This window comes from Telopea speciosissima, chromosome 2 (genome assembly GCF_018873765.1).
Source record: "Telopea speciosissima isolate NSW1024214 ecotype Mountain lineage chromosome 2, Tspe_v1, whole genome shotgun sequence".
Taxonomy (NCBI): Eukaryota; Viridiplantae; Streptophyta; class Magnoliopsida; order Proteales; family Proteaceae; genus Telopea; species Telopea speciosissima.
The window spans coordinates 5,736,078-5,759,331 of NC_057917.1; the positions used below are offsets into that span (position 1 = coordinate 5,736,078).

A 23,254-nucleotide genomic window follows, 5' to 3' on the forward strand; every position below is an offset into this window, starting at 1 on the left:
GTTAATCCACACCACTCCCTATAAATTAATTGTTGGATATGCCATATCACTTTTCTACGTGGCAGAAATGAGAGTCATAGTAACAATGCATTTGTTACTATGTGTGGTGACGAGAAGATTTTCCTTTAAAAATGGGTCATATTGCATTGGCAACCTACCATTTCCAAAAGACCACAGAGAGCTCCTGCACTCGGCAATATCAAGACAAATATGCCTAGAGGCTCCTCAGAGATCCCACACCGAAGCTTAGCAGTTGTTTGAGTTCACCTTTCATAGATCCCAACAAAGAAATAAGTTGAGAAGAGTCTGACAGGCAAGTTTCAAAGCAGCCATCTCTGGTTCTTCACTTGTATTTGAAGAAAAACAAATTGTTCTTGCTCCAATTCAAATATCTTTGTTGTCTTGAATAACCATACTCGAAATAGATCTGTCAAAATCAATTACACCACATCAAGTTTAACACCAACTATAGAGGTCACACCCAGGACAACTGTCAGCACAGTTGGTTGGAGCCTTTTGCAGTAGAGTGCGAGCTCCCAGGAAGTCTCCGGACCTCCCGTCCGAAGGAAAAAAAAAAAAAAAAAACTCATCTTTGAATTCAACATAACCACCTTTGTAGAACACTAGCTCATAGCAATATGGTTTGAATCTGCTCTCAACTTCTCATGGCTGAACTCAAGATTTAGTTTCTGGTTTTGAGAACACTAGTTTATTTATAACCTGCCAAAGGGTATTACAAAAGACTGCAGAAACTGCCATAATCAGTGATAGGATCACACTGAGGACTGGGTCCTTTATTTTATTTTTTTTTGTTTTTTGGGTTGATCTGTCGATGCCCCTCACTGATTATAATTCCCATCCATTTTGTGAATGACATGGAATCATAATGGTCAATGTTCATCCTAATCGAAGATGATTTCCAGAGTGACTTTGCCAATTCACAATGAAAAACAGATGATTTATGCAATTTGGCTCCTCTCTTGCGAGTCCATTGCCCAGGAAGTGTCCGGTGAGGCATCCAACGACCCTAGCTGCTAGGTGGAAGGGGATGTGTGCCTGCATGGGACCTGGCACCCATCCCCCATGCAGGCACACATCCCAGCATGCCTAGTGCCTAACATCATTGAATGCCTCACCAGACATTCCCTGGGCGTTGGGTTCACAGGAGAGTAGCCCAATCTTGATTTATGGACTCTGGACGATGTACATAATGGCCTTTGACACCGAAGTGCCTCTTCTAGTGGTTGTACAAATCTAGCGATTCTCATCTATCATTTGATGGTGGAAATTCAATTCAGCTAATCCTTATCTCGGCAATATGGATTCTATTTCTTCATTCAACTCTATTCGAAGCTATACTTTTTGTTAATCATAATCCATTCAATAGTTTAGACAAACCCTCTAATTGAAAGACAAACTAATTTTGATTGATTTTGAATTAATCGATTTGGACCGATTTAATCCAATTCAAATCAGAATCAATCGAGATCAATCCTGTGTCGGATTTTATAGACAAGTTGCAAAGCATTCAAGGTAGCTCTTGGAGCCGAAAAATATTGTGATACATTCCATTCATATATTTTGTTTACTGCAAATAGACATTTTATCCACTATTAGTTTAAAAAACTTCTATCCCTGGGACATGGATAGCTAATTTGGTTGTTCCCACTATTGGATGCTTTATGTGCCAATTTCACAGCTCATTTCAACCATACAGCTCACTTCCAAATCTCCACTAACATTTCAAATCTTTATTTTCTTGTGTGGTGTTATGCTTTTAGGGTTGAAACCTGCTAAAGTTATACAAGAAAGTGAGCAATCAAGGATTGAATGATTGATTGACTGATTACTTCTTTGTTTTTTACATAAGAGAGCATAAAAAGGGAAAGTTTTTTTTTTTTCCTTTCTTGCTATTATGTTACTATGGTAAAACCAAATGTAGGCTCACTTTCTTTCATTCTCAATATCGTTCTAGTATATGTTTGTTTAGCAGAAAAGAAACTACAAAATCCACCTCAATCCTTTCTCTGGTTTATATCATACTGATAAGCAAAATTTTAAATATTATATGATTTGAATATATATATATATATATATGCTTCATTCTTTTCAAATGTAATGTTAGAGAGCTATGTCTCCTCCTAATATCATAAATGAACAACAAATTTGACTATTTGATAGTAATACGTCTAAATAGGGACCATTATCTGCTCCATTTCCTTGCTTGGTCCATTTTTTCAAGTTCCTTCAATAGAGAGGGTCAGAAATGACCACCCTACCCTCTGCTCAAGCACACTGCTCGGATGAGGTCTATCCCTCCCTATTAAAAGGACTTGGAGAAATGGACCGAACAAGAAATGGAGCAAATAATTTTCCGTCTAAATGATCACCAGCATATTTGATAGGGATCAGAAGATATGATTTTTGGACATATGTTTTGGAGACTACCTATGAGCCATTGATAGTGTCTTCTTTTCCCGTCATTACCCAAGAGCCCTCCCGGATTAGGGTCTCGTACGAGAACGTATCTTGAGTTCTCGTACGCTCTCAATCTGGCATGTGACAGCCCAAAGATGGGCTATCTGCTTCTCGACGGGCTACTTGATATGGAAAAAGTGAAGAGGCAATTGGGGAAGTTTAACCCAGCCTACTGCATGTGAAGAATTTCGTTTGGGATCGAATTGAGAAGACCATTTGAAAAGCCTAAAGAGAGTTTTTATTTAATTTCTCCCTCTAATTTGTTTATTCAATATTTTAACAAATTTTTTTTTTTTTATTTTCTTTATTTTCATTTGTTTTCTTTTTAAATTTTTATTGAACATTCATTTTTTTTATTTTAATTCTTCTTCAGCACAATTGACTTGGTATCACCAATATCGATACCGATTTGATACGGGACACTGATACGATACGAAGTATCGATTGTATTGGCCGATCCATATCACTAATACGATGATAACTCTAGTCTTCTACTAACTTTGTTGGCTGAAACCCTAAATACTGTAGTGTATATGTTGTATAGGATACCACTAAAAGCAGTTCCAAAGATTTTTTTTCAGACCTTTGGAGAGAATGGGTGTCTATCTTAAAACATACACATGTGTGGGTTGTCTAGCCGAAATTAGGGTTTTCTTCAATGCCTCACACTCTCCTACCGTTGTCGAAATAAGAATGCCAATTTTCTAGAGGATGACAACAACAGTGGGAGTCTATAATTAAATTTAATTAGATGAATAACCAGTTCATGTTTCATCTTCCACACATGGAAATGAAGGATTTATTTCTTTGCTTATTGTATATGGTCATCTTTGTATGAACCGGTACCTCATGATAATCAAGTTGTTGCTAGACCCATGTTCAAGCTGAAATTATTGATAATGAACAAACAGGATAAATATGATTCTCAAAATTCTGAAGATTGGCAATTTCTTCTGATTATTGTATTTACCTCCAAGTTAGTGAGGTTGATTATAGAATTAAGGCGTATCAAACATCATTCTCACAAACCATGAGTTGTCAGGAATCCGTTTTGTGGTTTAACGTCATGAAGGACGATATGGACCCTATGATAGAGAACGAATTTTGGGATCTTGTTGAGTTTCCAAAAGGCACCTCCATTATGGAATATAAAATGACTTATAGAACCAAAAGGGAATCTCAATGACAATATAGAGAGATACAAGGTCGAACTAAAGGAATATTTCGAATAGAACTATCATGGCCCTTGTAGCTCATTTTAATCTCGAGCTCCATCAGATGAATGCCAAGATGACATTCCTATGGAATGACCTTTTGGAGGAGGTTCTTATGTTTTATGTCATTTATTAGTTATATGTATACATTAAGTTTTAAAATGATAGATGCCCACTAAGGGTAATAAAGATTATACTATGGGGTTGATTCAGAATTTACCATTGGACTTGATTCTCTAAAGTTTGGGACTAACCACATTAAGGTTCAGAATATGACTGCTAGTTCATTGTAATACATGGAAGGGAGTGATCTACATATTGAACATGAATCGTCATGATTCTGGGTTAGAGTTTTCATTTTTAATATTAAGGTAAATTATTGTTTAAAGTATAATCATACATCAAATACGACACAACACATTACTTGACATATAACAATGTAGGTCAAGTGGGAGAATATTGGCTAATGTAGCCAACATTGCTACATCATCGATGATTATCGGTGATTATAACTTTTTCGATTTAACCATTGAACAATTAAAAGAACGGATTTCACCAAAGTTGAATATACGACTTTTAGACATGAGGTAGGTATTCTTCCTCTTGTTTGATTTCACTTCCATGGATGGACCACTCACAGAAATCTACAATTTTGGCATTGTGGACTTTTTTCCCCCATATCTTAGAAACATTTCCAAGTTGATCCAGCTATAAAGGTTCGACCTCAAAGTCTTCTCCAATTTCTTCTTGAGTTCAGTATCGTTGGATGTCGCATCGTGTCAAATTCTCAAGTCCGAATTACAATGTACCGCAAGATCGATGCACTGCACAGGATATTTTCCCGGGGAAGGAAAGTCATGCAGTCATGACTGCATTGCCCACGTTTCTGGAAATAAACTTAGCTACCAGTCCAGCTGCCACGGCACGGCGTTGTTTAGAACTTCCTCGGACTTTGGATCTTTCCTCATAGTACACTCTCTCTACTATTCTTGGATGAGATATTTATTTCTTCCTTGCACCAAAAATATCTCTTTACATTATTAAATTTGAAATTCGATTTGACTAATCTGATTTCAGAATCGGAATCAACCAGAATCTTGAAAACCCAACGTGGATCGACCGCTTCATACTGACTGGATTGAAAGTCTCCCGCCATCGATTTAACCAATCGGATTTCAGAATCAATCAGAATCAACCTAAACCCTAGAAACCCAACATGGATCGATCGCTCAAGATCGATTAGACTTGAGATCTGACTCAATATTGACCAATTTGATTCTAAAATTGGTTTGAGTCAGACCAGAATCGGCCTAAACCATAATAACCCAACATTAATCAAGAACAAACATTTGATAAATTTTGATTATAAATCTTGATCTCACTGTCTCACTCACGAGACACAACTTGCACTATTGCTCAAATTTATGGTAAAATATTGAATGATTGGTTGCTTTGTACGGATTCCAACAGCTTCACGTGCACACCAATAGTTTGCTCACACACCCCCTCCTCCCCCGCAACAAACTTTCCAACTTTCACCTAATCATCTCTTGTAAGTCTCAACTGTGAACCACCACATGGTTGATGGGTTCCCCCCACCCCACAACCATTAATATTCCCAAGACAAAATCTCTGTTGTGCTTCCTTCCTTCCTCGTTAACTTTAAAAGAAGTGTCGCTGTTTCTTCTTTCTTTCCTTTCTTCAATGTTTCTTTCACCCAATGAATTCCCCTTTTATTTGTTTAATCTAATCTTCTGGATTACTACTTAGATTAATCTCTCAATTATCCCCTCCTGCCTCCCCAACCTCTCTCTCTCTCTCTCTCTCTCTCCACTGGAGAGAGTAGTAAATCACAAATTTTTTTTTAAAAAAATAAAGGTAAAATCATCATATACAGTCCAAAACCAATATCGATACCGATTACTTAAACATTGCTTCCTCTTCTCTCTCTCTCATACAAGAGCAAGATGGTTGATATCCACTTGTTCCTACTTAAAATGATTTAAAGGAGAAAAAAATTAAGGAGGGGGATTTCTGTCAAAGTAGGCGGCCCTTGCACCAACATAGGGTCAATGAGAGCACACACAGGACCATTCAATAAGGATGGGATTTTTCATTTCACGGTGAGTGGGCGGTCATTTTGCCCTTCCTATGTATGGGAGCAAGTGCCGCATAATCTAGCAGTCTTCTTTTTCCAAAAAAATTATTAGGAAAACTCATAGGATGGGTGAAGGATCCAATGACTCAGGTAGGATGTATAACGCCATATGTCATATCACCATTGGTTCTTCATATCCAACAGATCATAAAAGGATTTAGTGGACTATGGTCTACTTGGATCTTTATCTCCTCCAAGTCCTTGCCCGGCTCAGTTTCCCAATCCCCCTAACAAGGGGGTGCCTTGATCACCCTACCCCTGCCCGAGGGACTGGGGAACTGGGCTGGGCAAGGAACTGGAGGAGATATTTTTCCTGATCTACCTCCTCAAAAGTACCAATCAATTAGGGTTTGCTAAGATCATGGACAAATCTGGCTTACAACTCTAATACAAGAGGATCTTTGAGCATCTCAATTCCATTGAAATCAAAAGAGGAGTTGGAGAAATGAAATTTATTTAAAGATTAGTTTTTAGACAGTTGATTGGCATCATGATGGATTTATAGTAGGAGGTTTTGTGAGGTTATTATTTTTAAATTAATTATCTTCTCTAAGTCGCACTCAAAGAAATATGTCGGTTGCGTTATAACCCATAAGCTCTGTTTGGGTGCAAGGGAAATAAAAGCAAAGGAAGTAAATCAAATTAGGGAAAAAGAACTATGTTCATGAGTGTGGCGGCTGTGTGCCTGTGGCTTACGCCAGCACTCCCATGACTCCATGAGTCTATCTCTCTCATCTCTATGTGAAAAGACATCTATGCCCCCTTATTTTAAGGAGGAGAGAGACACATGAGAGTGATAATGTAGGCCACACTCCCGACAGAAAACTATCTCCCATCAAATTAATAACACAATGAAAAAAATTTGTAATTATAATCTAATCATGTAATTAACTTCAAAACATTTCAAATATAGTTATTAAATTTCATTTTACTTTTCCACTAAGTCTCTTTGATTTGAAAAGAAAAATAAAAATTACATCTTAAAAATAAGAGATTGTTGTCTGGTTGTGTGGCCTCTGCGCCATTGCATGGACCAACCAAAGTGCGTGCAGGAGTTTCAACATGGATGGGATTTTTATCTCACTAGGGGCATAACATTCCCATAATATAATCGTTAAATATAATAAGAATTTTAGATTAACTACATATCAATAGTTGGAAAATCGTGTTTTCTGATTCAACTCGTCTTTCAAAAAAACATGGTGATTCGGCCTTGTCAAACCTAGTCAAAGCGAAGTCACATTTTTTTATTTTTTTTGAATGCAATAAATATGTATAAATTAGTAAAAAAATATGGATAACCCAGAAAAAAAACAAGTAATCGCATATCCATGCATTTTGAGTTTATACTATTGAACAAGAGAAGGGAGTCGAGGAGTTGAGGGGGAAAAAATCCTTTGTAGTGCCTTAATCTTGCGATGTCTTGTAGTTCGGGCCCTAGAGTTCGACACGTGGAAGATGCGACATCCAACAGTGTCCAGCTCGAGAAGAAAAAAAAAAAATTGGGTCAATCGAGCTCGCATCATTGGATAAAGCATCATCCATGTGTCAAGCTCTCAAGCCCGAACTGCAAGTCGCAAGATGAATGAATTGCAGAAGATTTTATGGTTTTTTACTGTTTTAGAATACGGATTTTCTATTTTACTCAACTCAATTTTTAAGTGAACCGACTTTATGATTTTTTTAAAAACGATTAAACTCGTCGAGGTTTTATGACTCGGGTAAAAATGCAGTATCATATTTTATTCAAACGATTTAAAATCTAGTCTCGTCATTTTTTATCTTGGCCTAGTCTACACTGACTAGATTTTCCAAAATGTTTTTACTCGACTTCGTGACTCACCCAGTCAATGCATATCATGATTAAATTTTAAAAAAAAAATTTTAATTTTCAGTGACCATATTACCTTGAGAGTACGTCATCAACTTTTTTTTTGGCTATGAAGACTACGTCATCCACTCACAAAATTAGGATTTGATAATCATTATCATTAATTAATTAATTAATTAATATATCGAATATACCAGTAGTAGTGGCTGTGGGATCATTAGTTAATTAATTACCTTTATCGAATGGGTCAACAGTAGCTTGTCGTCTTGTGCATGAGGAGGACGAGTAATAGAACTAAAGAAGACCGTTAGTTGTGAGTGACTTCTTGTTTTTGGTAGGTCTGAATCAGGGGTGTGAAATGGTCGGTTCGGTTTGTTTTCCGGTTTTTTAAATATAGTTGGTCAGATCAAAACTGAACCGACAAAGTGTTCAATAGCTATTGGTCCATTATTTTATTTGGTTTGGTTTATTATTGGTCTGGTCTTGATTTTTTATATATAAATATAAAAAAATATATTGAATTTATCCATTTTTCCTATTTCAATCTAAATGATCGATTTTGGTAGCCTAGATCCTCTACTCATGTGGGGTGCCACTATTGCCCACATGGTGAGAATCAACCAAATAAAATCTCTATCTCGTCTGACAGAGGGGTTAGAGTGGATCAAAGGTATGGACTATGGAGATTTTGTTTGAGCGGTTCTCACTTCGGTTTTGGTTGGTCTTATTGGCCAATCCGATTGGTTTTGAATTTTTAGTGGTTTCTAAAATTCAAAACCAATATCAAACCAATAAGGAATTCAATCAATCGAATTTGGTTCAGACCAATCTGTCCAATCTGGTTGGTTTGGTTTTTTTATACACAGTACGAACCATAAAGGGGAAAAAACGATTTTAAGGTTTGTTTGGCACGTTAGCTATTCTCTTTCTTATTTCTCTCTTCATTTCCTGTTGAGCCCAAGCGACAAGTACACTCTGCAAATCAATTTTTTTAGTATTCTTCAACAATGGATCCCAAAAAGACCGGGGGGAAGGGGGAAGGGGGAGGAGGGAAAAAAAAACGCTGACTTAACAGTCCAAGGCAATTTTTACTGAGCCCAATCGAAGTAATCTCTGCAAATCAATTTCTTTTGTTCTTCTCTCTCTCTCTCTCTCCCCAAGTCGCCAACCATTGTTGCCGCTGAAGCTCAATTGCTCAAACTTTGGTTGCAGAATGCCCTGAGTTTGGAAACAGAGGTGTGTATACTTTATACTGTATACTGCCCTTCAACCCTTTCCTCAACTTCTGCTCTAAAACTCATCTTTGCTACTGTTTCTCTCTATCTCTCTCTCTCTCTCACTGTTGCGTAAAGAGATAAAAGTGGTATGACTTTAAGTGCCCTTTCATTGGTATCATCAGATACCGAAAACCACCAAATCTTCATACTTCCGAGGTTCTGTATCTTGTGGGGGAAAAAAAACAAAAAAAACTGATGGTTTCGTCCGTACTTCAATGGCTTTTTCCTTTTACAGTGTGCATATCCTGTTTTGCCCCGACTCTCCTGTCTAAGGTAATTCTTCTCTTTTTTTGTCGAAACGTAGAAGGCTCGGAAGTTGCAGAAAGAGAAGAGTAGCAAATGAGTCTACCAGTTTTCTTACTGGTTAGTTTCTTCTTCTTCGTCTTCATCTTTCCTTGTCTTTTCCTTTACTCTCTTACCACGTTATCTTATGTTTTGATGAGTTTTTTTTTTTCGTAATCGCTGCTTCATGAGGGGGATCTCGGTAGTAGTTTCATCTCAAAGGATGAACTTGATAGTTTTGTTTACTTCTCTCAATTTCAGTCAAAAGGAATCTTTGGTGTTTCTATTTTAAATTTTAAAATTATTATCGCAAGAAAAAATGGCTAAATTTGGTTTCTTTCCTCTTACCTGTTTTGGCTTTTGATGATAGGGGTAGGGAATAAGAGCAAAGGGGTTTTCTGCCTGCACCATATATCTTGATTGGTGTACAACTATGCCTTGTTGAATGATTAATTAATTTTTATTGATTCTAGTTGTTGTGTGTGAACTGGAGCCGTTAATAAATAGTTAATTTCTGAGGCACAAACATATGCTGCACTAGTCTTCTTAGGTTGGGCAACTAAAGTTTAATGCAGCTGCGTTGCTTTAGATAGTGGATTCCTTTATCCTCTGTTGTACTTAATTAGAAAAGAACATCCCAGAATCAAAATACTCCAATGAAATTGGATGGCCAAGTTCCATTTACTTCATCTTTCATTGTTGGAGCAACCTAGGATGAATGACTCAGAAACTGAAGACCATAGGTTTTATCATTGGAAATTCAAAGTTTTAGAAATGAAGGTTTAGTACAACTGAGAAGATAGATGTATAACTGTGCAACATGAGGGAAGTAGCTGTAATTGTGGATGGAAATTTATTTGCTTGCGTTGAAGCTGTTAGGGAATCTAGGGATGATTGTTCAAGAACTTGGAGGTTGATAAGCAGTAGGAAAGAAATTTAAACTATTTCACCAGGGAAGGTTGCCTGCTTCTGGATGTGGTCAATCCACAAAGTCCCGTGTCATCATATGAGAGATGCACCAATTGAGTTATATAATTATAGATTTGCAGACTCCCGAGCGCCACCTTTCAAAATTGGATTAGCCATGTACTTGGGACAGAAAATCCAACTCTTTTTCTATTAAAAATTATATAAATATTAGAGACCAGTGAACTTATCTTTGTTGTGGGCAGATAGCATGAGTTTCGGAATTTTTAAGTCTTTGGAAGATTTTGATTATTTGAAAAGTAAGCCTGCTGAATATGGCAGGTTTCTAATATCATCTCCATTGGGACTATGGGAAGGCCTGCAGGATCTATTGTTTCTGAAGCTTGCATGGAGAAGGGAATGAATCTTCCAGGGGCAAAGGAGGAAGGTCAGGATAGAGATAGGAGATTTCAGGGCATTTTTAGTTGGTAAGAGAGGTCTCAGCATTAGGTCAGTTAGTGCTAGGGTTAATTCCTAGTTAGAGGTTGGGTTGTTTTGATGATAGTGATTGCTCAATGGTTTTTGACTTGTTTGATCTCATTAGAAGTTGCTTTCTGTTCCAAACATCTATAGGGGTTCTACAAAAACTAATGATGGCAGGGGATTATTATGCATTTAGTGTCTTTCTTAACTTTGAACTAAGAAACCGAGGTACTCAATAGGGTGTAGTATCTTTATCTTTTAGGTTGGTTTTCTCCCGCTGGGGGTAGGGTGGGAATAGTGTGGAAGCAGGGGAGGAGCCTTGTTTGGGGGTTTTTATAGGAGTTATAGGAGTTTGTGCCCCCAACCCCCCTAGTGGAGGTTTAGTTTGGCAATGGGGTTGTGTATTTGGTTGGGTGTTGTTTTGTTTCGTTTATGCTGCCCTTTTTGTTTTCTTGTATCTCTTATTCCTTTCCTTGCCTTTGTATCAATGAATTATCTTCTGTTGTTTCTTATTAGGAGACCAAAAATAAATAAATGGAATGATAGGTATGAACTGAAAGCTCCAGAGGGACAGCCAAGATCTTAGGACTTCTGTGAATTAACAGAAATCGTGACCCTGGAATGGATTCGTACACCAACCTCAAGTAGTTGGGATGATGCTGTATTGGTTAAGTTGAACACGCATCCTTATGCATTTTATAGGTTGCCAAATAATCAAGAATATATAATGTGCCTCATGCAACAAAATAATATAACACGTCTTTTCAAACATTGTAGAATCAAATAATGATAGACACTGTCTGTATCTGGTCAACATTGTCTTTGACATGTGTCAAACTTGACCTTAATCAACACACTGAAAATTATGGCACGCATAACTGCACCATCAATGATTCAACTATTCTTTTTCATAACTGACTAGGACATAACTTTGTGGGCATTAACATTATTGTACCTCTTTAAGTGTTTTTTTTTATTAATCTGCTATTTTCTTTAGCATTGTTCCAGATGCAGCCTTTTTTGGTAGGTTTTAAAGGGGGAGGATAATTGTTATGACATGAATTTTTCAAATGCTAGGTGTAGTGAGATAAGCCTTATGACATGCTCATTGATAGATTTAAAAAAAAAAAAAAGTACATAGAACGCATTATAAATTTGATATATATTGACACCCCTAAAGGTGTCAAATAATTTGTAACCTTATTTTTTTCACCTTAGTTTTTTGAGAGCATTTTTCTTGGCTTTTGGGGTTTCTCTGAATTTGGTACATCTTGATTACATGATGAAGACATAATCTTGTGTTAATGTATGATTCACTTTGTACCCGACTTTTCATGGTTTGATGAACTTGCATTTTATGCTTACATGCCTTTTGAAACACTGTTTGTAAACAACGAGCATTGATGTTGTACCCCAAGATTTTTTTTCTTTTTGAGTCATCCAGCAAAAGAATCTAGGTGACTACTGAATCTTCAACATGGCAGCATAGTTGGAAACTCAGAAGGGCTCCATATGTTTGCTGAGGCATTGTTTTTAATTATGCGTTATGCTTTTTCAAAAACAGAGTCTGGAACCACAGTGCAATTGTGTATAACATCAGAGCTTTCAGATAAGTCTGCAACAATTGTTGTTGCATCTGTAACATGATTTCAATATTGAGATAACATAAATTCAATATTGAAAAAATGAATGGTAAAGATTATAGAAGGTTGGTTGTGGTGGTGTAGGTACTCCAAATGGAAATGCTTGAGCACAAGTGTGATTGGGAAATCCTAGAGATTGTCAAAAACTAGAAATTCGAAAAATATTTGTATGGCATATGAATATGTACATATGTAGACAGCATTGGTACTTTGGCATTTTCTCCTCTTGTAATATTAGTGTTTAGCAATTTTTGCAGGGCTGTAGGTGTCCATTTTGAGCTTGAAACTGTTGTAGCTGACATAACAAGAATCAATTTCACGAACAGCTAATTACCAGCATTCTATATCAATTTTCTTTCACAATTGGCCCCATCTCACCCCACCATATGGGGATCCAAATCAGCGGCTAGTTGTACTTCCCAAAGCTGTTGGTAGTGGTGGCAGGACATGAACCAAAAGATCTTGGAGATTGATGCTTGTTTCATTTCATTAGAAATGGAAGTTAAAGATGCAGAGAGAATGGTTATAGCCAAACCAATTGCTTCAAGACCTTGTTCCAGCTTCAGGTCCTTCTCAGAGCTCCTTGCAGGTGCCATTAATGCCTCACCTCCTTGTTCATATTCTGAAACGGTAGTGGCTGCTATCAGACCCAAGACAGTGAGGTTCAAACCAGTGGCAAATCATGGTTTGGGTGGTGAGGTGGTTTTATCTCAGGTTTTTCCCTTTTTCTTTTTCATATAGTTTTGTTTTTTTTTGTGTGTTTGTGTGTGTGTGTGTGTGTGGGGGGGGGGGGGGGGCGAGGGGTTGGTGTTGGTCTTTATATTTGGATTTGATTCCTGTAAGGAACTCTGCTCTCCTTTGACACGACATTTTCCATTTTTTTTTTTCAGGGAGAGGTTTCTGAAGCGGCAGTTCATAAGTCATCTGATAAGGTTTCAGAACAAAGCAGCAAACCTACTGTGGTATACAAACCTTTGGCAAAGGTTGTATCAAGGACAACTGCATCTCTCATGTTGAATCAGGTTTCTCTCTCTCTCTGCAATTGTGTTTGTGTGTGTGTGTGTGTTTGTGTCTCTATGTGCACGCATGCATTGGGGGGAGGGAGAATGGCTTCTAAAGTGATCATCTAGACCCTGTTGCTGTTAGACTTCCCCCCTTTTGGAAGCTTGGAGGAGGGATGATTTGCTGATCCAGGCCAAACTTCAGATGGGATACTATTACAGTGTGCAAGTTCATATTACCTTACTCACAGTTGAATTTTGCAGTATTTTTCTTTTAAATTATTATTACTAACCCGAGAAAACTGGTCTGTTGCCATTGGCACAAGAAAAGAAGGGGAAGGGTTTGCCACCCAAATTGCAATTTGTGAGATTAGCAGGTCATCCTTTTTTTTTTTTTTTTTTTTGTTAGGCTATGATGAAAAGAGAATCATGATCTAAGAGATATGGATTGAGAGTGAATTGTATCCCTAGGGGAGGAAGGTAGTTACACAAGCGAGATGTAACGGATGGTCAAAATCGACGATCCGCATTTAGAGGTATCCGATCGGCGGAATATCGACTCGATCACATCCGATCCGTATCCGATCCGAATCCGATCCGTTACATCCCTATTAGCAGGTCATCCTTTTTTTTTTTTTTTTTTTGTTAGGCTAACTGTTAAACCCGTAATTATGTATGTAAATTTTAAATAATTAACTTTGGTTTTGCCAAAAATGGACAAACTTCACCTTGCTTCTTCGGTTCAGAAGAGTTTTTTGAGAAGATGAGACTAAATTGCATAACAAAATTTTGTTTTTCCAGGGAAACCTTGACATCATTCATCAGAAAGCACTAGCACCAGTGCAGCCACAGTTTCAACATGAAGACCAAGCAAAATGCAATTCTGAAAGCCATATTACTTCAAATCTTAGTCAGAAATTAAAATCACAAATGGAAATAAACCACATAAGTGAGTTGTCAAAGATGACATTGCATAACTTGGAAGATAATCAGAAAGGTCTACTGCCTACGAATAGTGGGGATCGACTTTCTTTTGATGGATATAATTGGAGAAAGTATGGTCAAAAGCAAGTGAAAGGAAGTGAATACCCTAGGAGTTACTATAAATGCACTCACCCAAATTGCCCTGTGAAAAAGAAGGTTGAGCGATCATTTGACGGGCAGATAGCAGAAATTGTCTACAATGGTGAGCACAATCATTCAAAGCCTCAGCCTCCTAAACGCCCCTCATCAGGAACACAAGAGCATGGATTTATTTCTGACGGGACTGCCCAAGATAACAGCAATCCCTTATGGAGTAACACTCTTAATGAGCTTAATGAAGGATCTGAAGGTCATATCGAGAATCCGAGTGAAGTAGGCCTATCAGTCCATCCTATTTATCCGTGCAAAGGTCTAGATTCTTATGATCCTGCTGCAAGTAGAGCATTTAATAGTGGTGTTGGAACTCCTGATAATTCCTGTGGTCTTAGTGGGGATATTGAGGATGGAAGCAGGGGAGTTGATGCAGATGACGCTGAACCTAAGTATAAGCGGAGGTATGAGCTTAACTGAATTTGAATTACTTGTATATGAAAATGAGAAGCCCTTTCTTCTGTTTCTTAGATCTGCAAAGAGGCTTAACTGTTTGTTGCAAGAAATAGTTCACTATATTGTTCAAGGAAAAGAAACGTCTGATATGTTCTATGATATTATAAAAGTGGTTGTTCCACGCAGTTTGAGAAATTTTCAGCATCCATGTCGTAAAACAAGAATAAGATATTGTTGAAACTTTGTGAGCTTATGAGTTGATTATCTCAGTTATGGAATATGTCATTGTCCTACTTATTTATTTCCTTGTTTTATGGATGGACACTATTATTTATGTTGATATCTGCTCTCTTTACTTCAGGAAAAATGAGCATCAATCCAATGAATTGGGGGTAGTAGGAGAAAGAGTAAGAGAACCTCATGTTGCAATGCAAAATTCCATGGACTCTGAGACTATTGGTGATGGCTTTCGTTGGAGAAAATATGGGCAAAAGGTTGTGAAGGGAAACCCATACCCTAGGTTGGTACTCAACTTTTCATCTTATACTGAACTTTTCTTCTGTGGTCCATACCCTAGGTTGACATGTGCCTAATAAGTGTTTTTTAAAAAGGAGGCTTTACCCTTCCAGTGTTATGGGACTTTAGTCTATGAAACCACCATGTACCTCCCAATTCAAGTACACAAACAAGGCTAGGGGTGTATCATTTTGTTGCTTGAATAATAAGTTGCTGGTGGTTGCAATTGCATTTTCATCCTTATTTTTCTTGTTAAATTATCCAATCCAAAAGCTTAAGCTATTAGGTGGAGAGGTTCAATTGGCATTTGAAGTTGGTCATCCAAGGTCCTAGAAATGTAGATATGGGATCATTCCGAACACTCTCCTCTATGTGTTGCCCCTCTTTTTGGGTGGCAGTACACGTGGCATGTGTGGCTCCTCTTTTGGGTGGCTACACTTGGATTATTAACGTTGAGCCTAGTTGCTCTGATATGATGTTAAATTATCCAACCCAAAATCTTAAGTTATTTTGGAGAGGCCAAACTGGCATATGGTCATCCAAGGTCCTAGAGATGGTCGATATGGGATTATTCCCAACACTTCTTTTATATAATTTTTTATATAATTTCTATGTTTCTCCTGTTTGTGTTTCTTTCAAACCTGATATTTTCTGTCATAGATTTGTGTGTGTGTTTTGTTTCTAGAATCCTAATTTATTTTCTTCTTTCAAGTTATACTAACCCATTATATCTGTCCATATATTGTTCTTGCAGAAGTTACTACCGATGTACTAGTCTCAAATGCAATGTGCGCAAGCACGTGGAGAGGGCATTAGATGATCCTAAAGCTTTTATCACAACATATGAAGGAAAGCATAACCATGATATGCCCATGACTAGGAATGTGAATCCAGTGGCCTCTAACCCAGATTCACTAGCCCCTGCTAACAAATCCAAAAGGAAATAAATTAGAATTTGGCAATTGAAGCTGCCAAACTGTGGCAGGAAAAGTTCAAGAGCACCATAAATATAATATTTTCTCCACTGATGGTTTCCTACAAACTACATGGGGACTTGGTTGAGCTATCAGATGTCCTCCCATGTTTTAGTTCAATATCAAAACACTTTTCTCTGTAAAGATTTTCTTTCATGATAGTGGTTTTTCTTGCAGCTAAAAGATATATCTAATGGATGAACTAGTTCTATTTCTATCCCAGATTTCTCTTTTTCCATCTGGCTGTTTTAGCTGATTTGTGCATTTGCTTATTTATAATTGCACATTGCCTGTCACCTTACATACCTTCCATTAAACATCTGATATTAATTATGTACAAGTTTTAAGTTTTGTTTCAATATCCATCATGCTTCATATAGTGTTTCCTACATGAATTGATTTACTATCTCAGGCTGGCGAAAGAAACATTACGTATATAAGACCAGGTCAGCAAGTCACATCAGCTGAATGCCATCATGTAGATTGGTGAGAAGTTGAATTAGAAACTTCCATTGTTAATGAATTGCATGACTTTGTGTGGTTAGTTGGCTGTTGTCTAGCAACTTCTAGCAAGATTTGATGAATGGTAAGTGCATTCATTAAGTTGTGTGATTTACTTTCATTAAAAAAAAAAAAAAAGTTACCTGTTCTACGAAGACGGCAACTGAACCTCTGGTTTAGTGATGCCAAAAAGGATGGCATTTTAATCCTTTGGTTGCTGAAGATAGTTTCTTCTTTTTCTCCTGCTACTCGTCCTCTTCCTTCTTCTTTAGAAAGGAAAATGGCTTATTTTGATTAACCGAAACTAAGAGCTTTTATTCCTTTGGTTTATTTGTTTAAGATGAGTTAAATTTCAACACATTGACAATGCCATTGGAAGCTTCCTTACTGTGGATTCATATGGCCCTCAGATCTGTTATGTGAGTAGATTTTGTAATTATTTTTGGGGGGTCATGAAAGTGCAGGTGAAGGTGCATCCAATCATAATTCAGTTTATCATGATATTCTCATTTTTCAGAAATTTACCAATACAAGAATTTCATTCCAAGCACCATTTCAAGACTTTGTCTCATTAGGCTAAGAGGCCTTTGATGGGTAAAACTATCAAGTGTAATGTGTTTGTTGATGGTAGATGGGGAGCATCCTTTCAACAGAGACATTTCTGTTTTTGCTTGGCAACCTTGTCACTTTCTGAAAGTTGCAGCTAAAGAGATCATATTATTTGACCTTGATATAGGGCTGATGTTCTGTTTGCTGCAGCGCAGCCTGTGTCCAGACACATGGGTCTGCCATTCAGGGGGGCAGGGTGATCATTTTGCCCACCCCCATGTGTCTGGGTGCAGCTTGTGCCCCCGGCACAGAGAATATTTGGCCTAACCATGTCTATAGCAGTTCCAAAAATAGCACATCTTGTTTCTTGCATATACATGAAGGGAAAAAGTTTTCCACTTTTTTTTTTATTGTTTTCTTCCTTGTCCTAAACATGTGGGTTCCGCATGGATGGTATCATTCTTTGCAATGTCATTGGCGTGATGTGAGAGATTCTCTCCACTGGGGTGTCAATCGATCGGTTTGATCCGGTTTTGGTCAGGCTGAACTGTTTTTGGGCTGGTAAGGCCAAATCGAAACCAAACCGTTAAGCCAAAGTATGGTTCTGGTCTAGATCGGTTTGGGCTTTTATTAAGTTGTCTTAACGGGCTGTTAAGTTTCGTTTTTTCATATATAAAAAGCAGAAACATACTCAAAATAATGGTTTTTTGTTTTTCCTATATGTTTTTCAGGTTCGATTTGGTTTCCTGTTTTGATCGATTCGGTTCAGTTTCCTTTCAACGAATTTCATAAACCCCAAATCAATATGCATTTGGTTCAATTTGGTCTGAACCAATTCGAGCTCAAAATTGCCACCCTCCCCAACCCCTTCACATTGGAATCGTGGGAAACACTCACAGACTAAATTATCTCAATGTTGCAGTATTTTCTAGCCATGAGTCCATTACCGAGTTGTGGTGAATAAAGCCAATACGAGTTATTGATTTAAGGGAAGCGCCTCTTGGCATGGTGGTAGCTGTTAGTGCAGTAGAGCGTTGGTCTAAGTCTTGGGGAGGCCGCTGGTTTGACTTCTCTCTCCACCCCCCTCCCAATCGGATGCTTGACATCCATGTTATTCCCCCTTGTCCCCCACCCCTCCCCTCTGCTCCATCCATGTTATTCCCCTCCCCCCTCCCCCTTTAAAGTTCGATAGGGTAGACCAAAAAACCTTTTTGTTGATTTCAGAGACTTATATGTTCCCTTCTCCCCCACCCTCACACCCCACACCTCCACCCCCACAAAAAAAAAATGAAGGCGTCATTCTTATATAGGGCATGTTTGTTTCGCAAGAGGGACAAAAGAAAAAGAAAAGCAAAATCAATTGATTCCCTTTTTGGGTCAAAAGAGAGATGATCTTTGTGTACAATTATTCAGTCTAAGCTTAAGTTGTGTGGGGTGGGGGTTTTCTCAGCCTATGATTAGGCTTTGTTTTAGCCATGTTTTTAATGCTCTTCTCTTTTGTTCTCAGTTATCTATCTATAAATAATTACAATTTCATTCTTTATATAGCAGTCAAGAACTCAAGCATGGCCATGAACATGAAATATGATTGAAACCATTAGAATTTTGGCTCTGATATGATCCACAAATTCTTTGAAGAAGAACAGAAATGGAAAAGGGAAGGGGAAAATAAATAAGGGGGGGGGGGGGGAGGAGGGGGAGGGTAAAAAGGGCACTTTTTTAGTTCTTAAGCTTTTGATGGCCTTCACAGATAATATTTAAAAAGAATTTACATTACTCAAACAAAGGGCAAAAACTTTACTGCACAGGTTACCAAAGATCAGGATCGTCTCCAAGAGCCCAACGCCCAGGGTGCTACCAGGGGGCATCCAGCAGTTGAGCTGTGCCACACATATCTCGATGCACGCCTAGAGATGTGTGCGACACAGTCCAATGGCTGGCAGCACCCTAGGCATGCTGGGCTCCCTAGAGATTAGCTAAATTCATGACCCAGGAAGCCTGAAAAACCATCACATGGCACATTGGTTCAACTTTTAATTTATGTACAAATAAATCCTTTGTCTTTTGCTCACATGTCAAATTTCATCTCAAATTGACTCAGGGAATAATGTGAAAATGCACAATAGTAGTTGTACTATGGTAACCAAGAATGAACATATTTGAAAAAAATATTTGATTGGATTAATATGAAAGTTTACATACAGTTAACTTAGACCATATCCTTGAAATAAAAAATCTAGACCATGTCCACTCTCTCTCTCTCTCTTCTAATAGAGTTTTACACTGGATCAGGTTCCTCTCCCCTGCGGGTAACCCCCCACCTCATCCCATCTCACACCGTGAGGCAATCTAGACTCTTCTATACGTTCTAGGTTGCACCAATGATGATAAGGACTCAGTTTTTCTTCATCTATGGTGAAGAGAGAATTTCCTCATTGTGGAGATCTGACCCTTCGATTATCATGCAGAAGTGTATTTTTTACCCTATAAAATGAAGGTGGGAATTAATGATGACACATGAGTCCAACCATAGAATCACATCAATAATGATCAACGGGTGGAGAAACACATAATCTCAACAACAATGTGCAAGAAATGATCCTTCGGACTTTTTGTTTCCCTCTCCATTTCATATCTTGCCTTCTCATTCAACTTGAGAAAAGCAAACCAAACACAGCATTACGTTTTCAATAATTCTTATATTGCACATATAAATTTCAATAGAAAATGATATTTCTAAAAATATTAAAAAATGATGGTTGTTGAAGAATTCATACAGAATTGAAATTCGATCCATGATTAGATAATGACATCGACAATTTGTCCATCTATTCACTTTTTTCACTTCAAAATAATCATTCGGATCGAGTCTCTTTGCATTAGTGATGAGGAGGAATATCTTCTTCACAATCCATCGGAATCATCCAATTGCACATAAGAGGAGTAATTTTGACTTCATAAATAGGAGTGTAATGATAGCACAATCTTGGTGTCGAATTAACCATTAGAAAGAGATATTTTTTCTCCATTGATGAAGGAAAACTTGAGCCATGATCATTTTGTCCTTCAAAATGCTGAAATTTAATTTATTTTTACCATTTTACCCTCTCTTGTTCTGACACCAACGATACTATATTGATTAGGTATGGTATTGTCTCGACCGATATTGATACGAATCATGGATCTAAATACAATCGATCCAATACCAATATCTAAAACCGTGGATCCAAATACAATGTCGGATCTCAATTCCGGGTTTTAAAACCTTTGGTGAGCACCAAATGTCATCACGTAGGAAACACGGCACTAGCTATTATACCTCTCACCTCTGTGAGTGTCTCCATTTGTAAAGATTTTTTTATAATCTTTATAAGTAATTGATGTCATCAATTACTTATCACAAAATTAATATAATCTCTTCAATTCCACAAACCCTATATTTTTATGACAAATTGGTTTAAATTTATTTTATATTCGTTAAAGCCTCCACCTCTGGCCAGAGAGAGAGAGAGAGAAAGAGAGAGAGAGAGAGAGAGAGAGAATAGAAGAAGTAACCATTACCTCACTCGTGTGGTTGTGTGGCCAACTAACCACCCCAATATTATTAATTTTTTCTTTTTCTTTTTCTGATTAGGATTCCCAAGATATTCTTTTATTTTCCTCTATCCATGACATGTGAAACTCTCTCTCTCTCTCTCTCTCTGCCTTAGAAGCTACCCTATTTCTCTTTATTTATTTCGAGATTACTAATCAGTTGTCACACTCTATCTCTAATAGCTACCCTTGATTAATTATAAACCTCTAGTCTCAAGGAATCGGAATCGGATTGGGTGATGGAAATGGCTGAGCTCGATCTCAATTCCAGATGTTTCTAACTAGTTTATAAAATCTTTGCTTTTTTTCTTCCAATTTCAGTTTTTAGAGTTCCGACCCATTCCGACTGATTTCGATCTATTCTAATCCAATTTAGATCAGAATTGACACGGACCCATTTTATGTCTGATTGTGGGTTATTAAACTTTAGACCAAACCATAGTTGAGTGGATGTGTGATTCTACATTAAGAATGAATGTTGAGTAAACCAAGCCCACTCCAACAATGGTTTTATATCGATTGTCGGATGCCAATTTGGGGAGGGATTTACATGCCACACCAATAGCAATGCGAACAATAGAATCATTTACATGTGATCAACATAATTAAAGTAGGAGAGAGAAAATAATAAGAAACTCATACGAGAAGGAAATAGTACTCTAGCATTGTGAAAGGTTATTTTCTTGTTTTAAACTTTAAAACACTAATAATGTGATTAGGTAGACCTGATTTGATTTGTTGGTTCACATTTGAATGTAATTCAAATCGAATTTAGCTCGTCTCCAGGGAGGCGTGCGCCCAGGGTACTACCAGGAGGTATCCAGCGGTTGAGCTATGCCGCACACATCTCAACGCATGCCTAGGAATGTGTGCAGCACAGCCCAATGGCTAGCAGCACTCTGGGCGTTTCATGCTACTTGGAGACGATCCTGATCCATTCAAATCAAGGATCATAATCTGGACCATTCTTGGTCGGACACTTGGGCACATTGGATTTTCTTGATTACTATTATTATTATTATTATTGATTACCTAAAGAATAGTTGTTACTTTCAAGGGCATTAATATTGTTGACACCTGTGGAGATTAGGAGATCCATTCGTATATAATATAGGTTTGCACATGGATCAACCAAGAAAAAATCCAGGTGTTGGCCTACTCATTGGTTGGACTGCAACCATGCAGGATGGTACAATTCCATCCAATCATCTTTCAAGTTTCAGTTACCAAATCTTTGATTATGAACCACTTAAACAATACTTAAATTTTATGTTAATAAAATAACTTTTGTATTAGAAATAAACTATGTTAATATGATCTTTTAGTGCTTTGATTACAGATCAAACCAACCAAAACTCTCAAAAAAACTTTTGTTGTGTCTGGTTTTAGAATTATTTATAGTTGAACAACAACAATGGTGAAAGATTTCAATATGAAACTCTCTTCAATAAAGAATCCAATGACACTTCTCCACCATCTTCCCCTCCACACCCTCAAAATCTAAATTTGGCCAATCCTTGTTAGGAATTAGGGTGGACAGTTTGGTTTGAATTTGAATACTAAATTCTTTCTTATATTTATAGGAGTGACTTATGGGGTCTGAAAGGGGGAGATGATCATTGGAGGGCAAGGATCCATGTAGCCAACTCCATTAGTTGCGATAGCTGAGTTTTCATAGGATTGACTTATTATTTGATTCACCATTGTTATACAGTCAAGATGAGTCCCCATAATATTTAACTTCATGATGGATGTTCATTATTGTCATTTGTTAGATATATTATAGACAGAATTGTTACAAAACTCTCTCACGTGGACAACAAATGTGTCTATCTATAAATTCTATTTGTAGTTTACTAGCCACAATAAGGAGTGCTCAATTTTTTTTGGAACCATCGGCCCACAATAACTTTCACCCTAACTAAATTATGGAAAAGGGTTCCTTGAGCAAGCGGCATAAGGGAGTGCACCAATGAAGAGTGACAAAAGAATTAGTACACATGGCTAGGGTGATCATTGCATACGTGTGTGTGTGTGTGTGTGTGTGTGTGTGTGTGTGTGAGAGAGAGAGAGAGAGAGAGAGAGAGAGAGAGAGAGAAGGTATCCTCCATGACCAGCTCAGAGAACCTTTGCCCCTAAATTATCCTTTAAGATCGGCTCAATGAACCTTTTTCCCCTAAATTATTTGGGAAGGTATCCTCCACGATCAGCTCAGAGAACCTTTTTGCCTAAATCATCCTCCATGATTGACTCAAAGAATCTTTTCCCCTAAATTATTTGCTATCCCACTTGCCTTGAGGTTGGTATGGCACAATAA

At 37.6% G+C, this 23,254-nt stretch overlaps 1 protein-coding gene across 2 annotated transcripts; it reads left to right on the forward strand.

Moving 5' to 3' along the window:
- The first annotated feature begins 9,307 nt into the window (after positions 1 to 9,307).
- On the forward strand, positions 9,308 to 16,476 carry LOC122651790 (WRKY transcription factor 44-like). Of its 2 annotated transcripts, XM_043845326.1 has the most exons (6): positions 9,308 to 9,321; positions 12,530 to 12,986; positions 13,163 to 13,294; positions 14,075 to 14,811; positions 15,165 to 15,323; positions 16,074 to 16,476. In XM_043845326.1, the coding sequence occupies exons 2-6, from the start codon at positions 12,720 to 12,722 to the stop codon at positions 16,264 to 16,266; spliced, it is 1,488 nt and encodes a 495-aa protein (XP_043701261.1). In that variant the 5' UTR covers positions 9,308 to 9,321; positions 12,530 to 12,719; the 3' UTR covers positions 16,267 to 16,476. The 2 variants fall into 2 exon arrangements, with proteins under 2 accessions (XP_043701261.1, XP_043701262.1); XM_043845327.1 differs by lacking the exons at positions 9,308 to 9,321; positions 15,165 to 15,323 and having other exon boundaries at positions 12,356 to 12,986.
- The last annotated feature ends 6,778 nt before the right edge of the window (positions 16,477 to 23,254 follow it).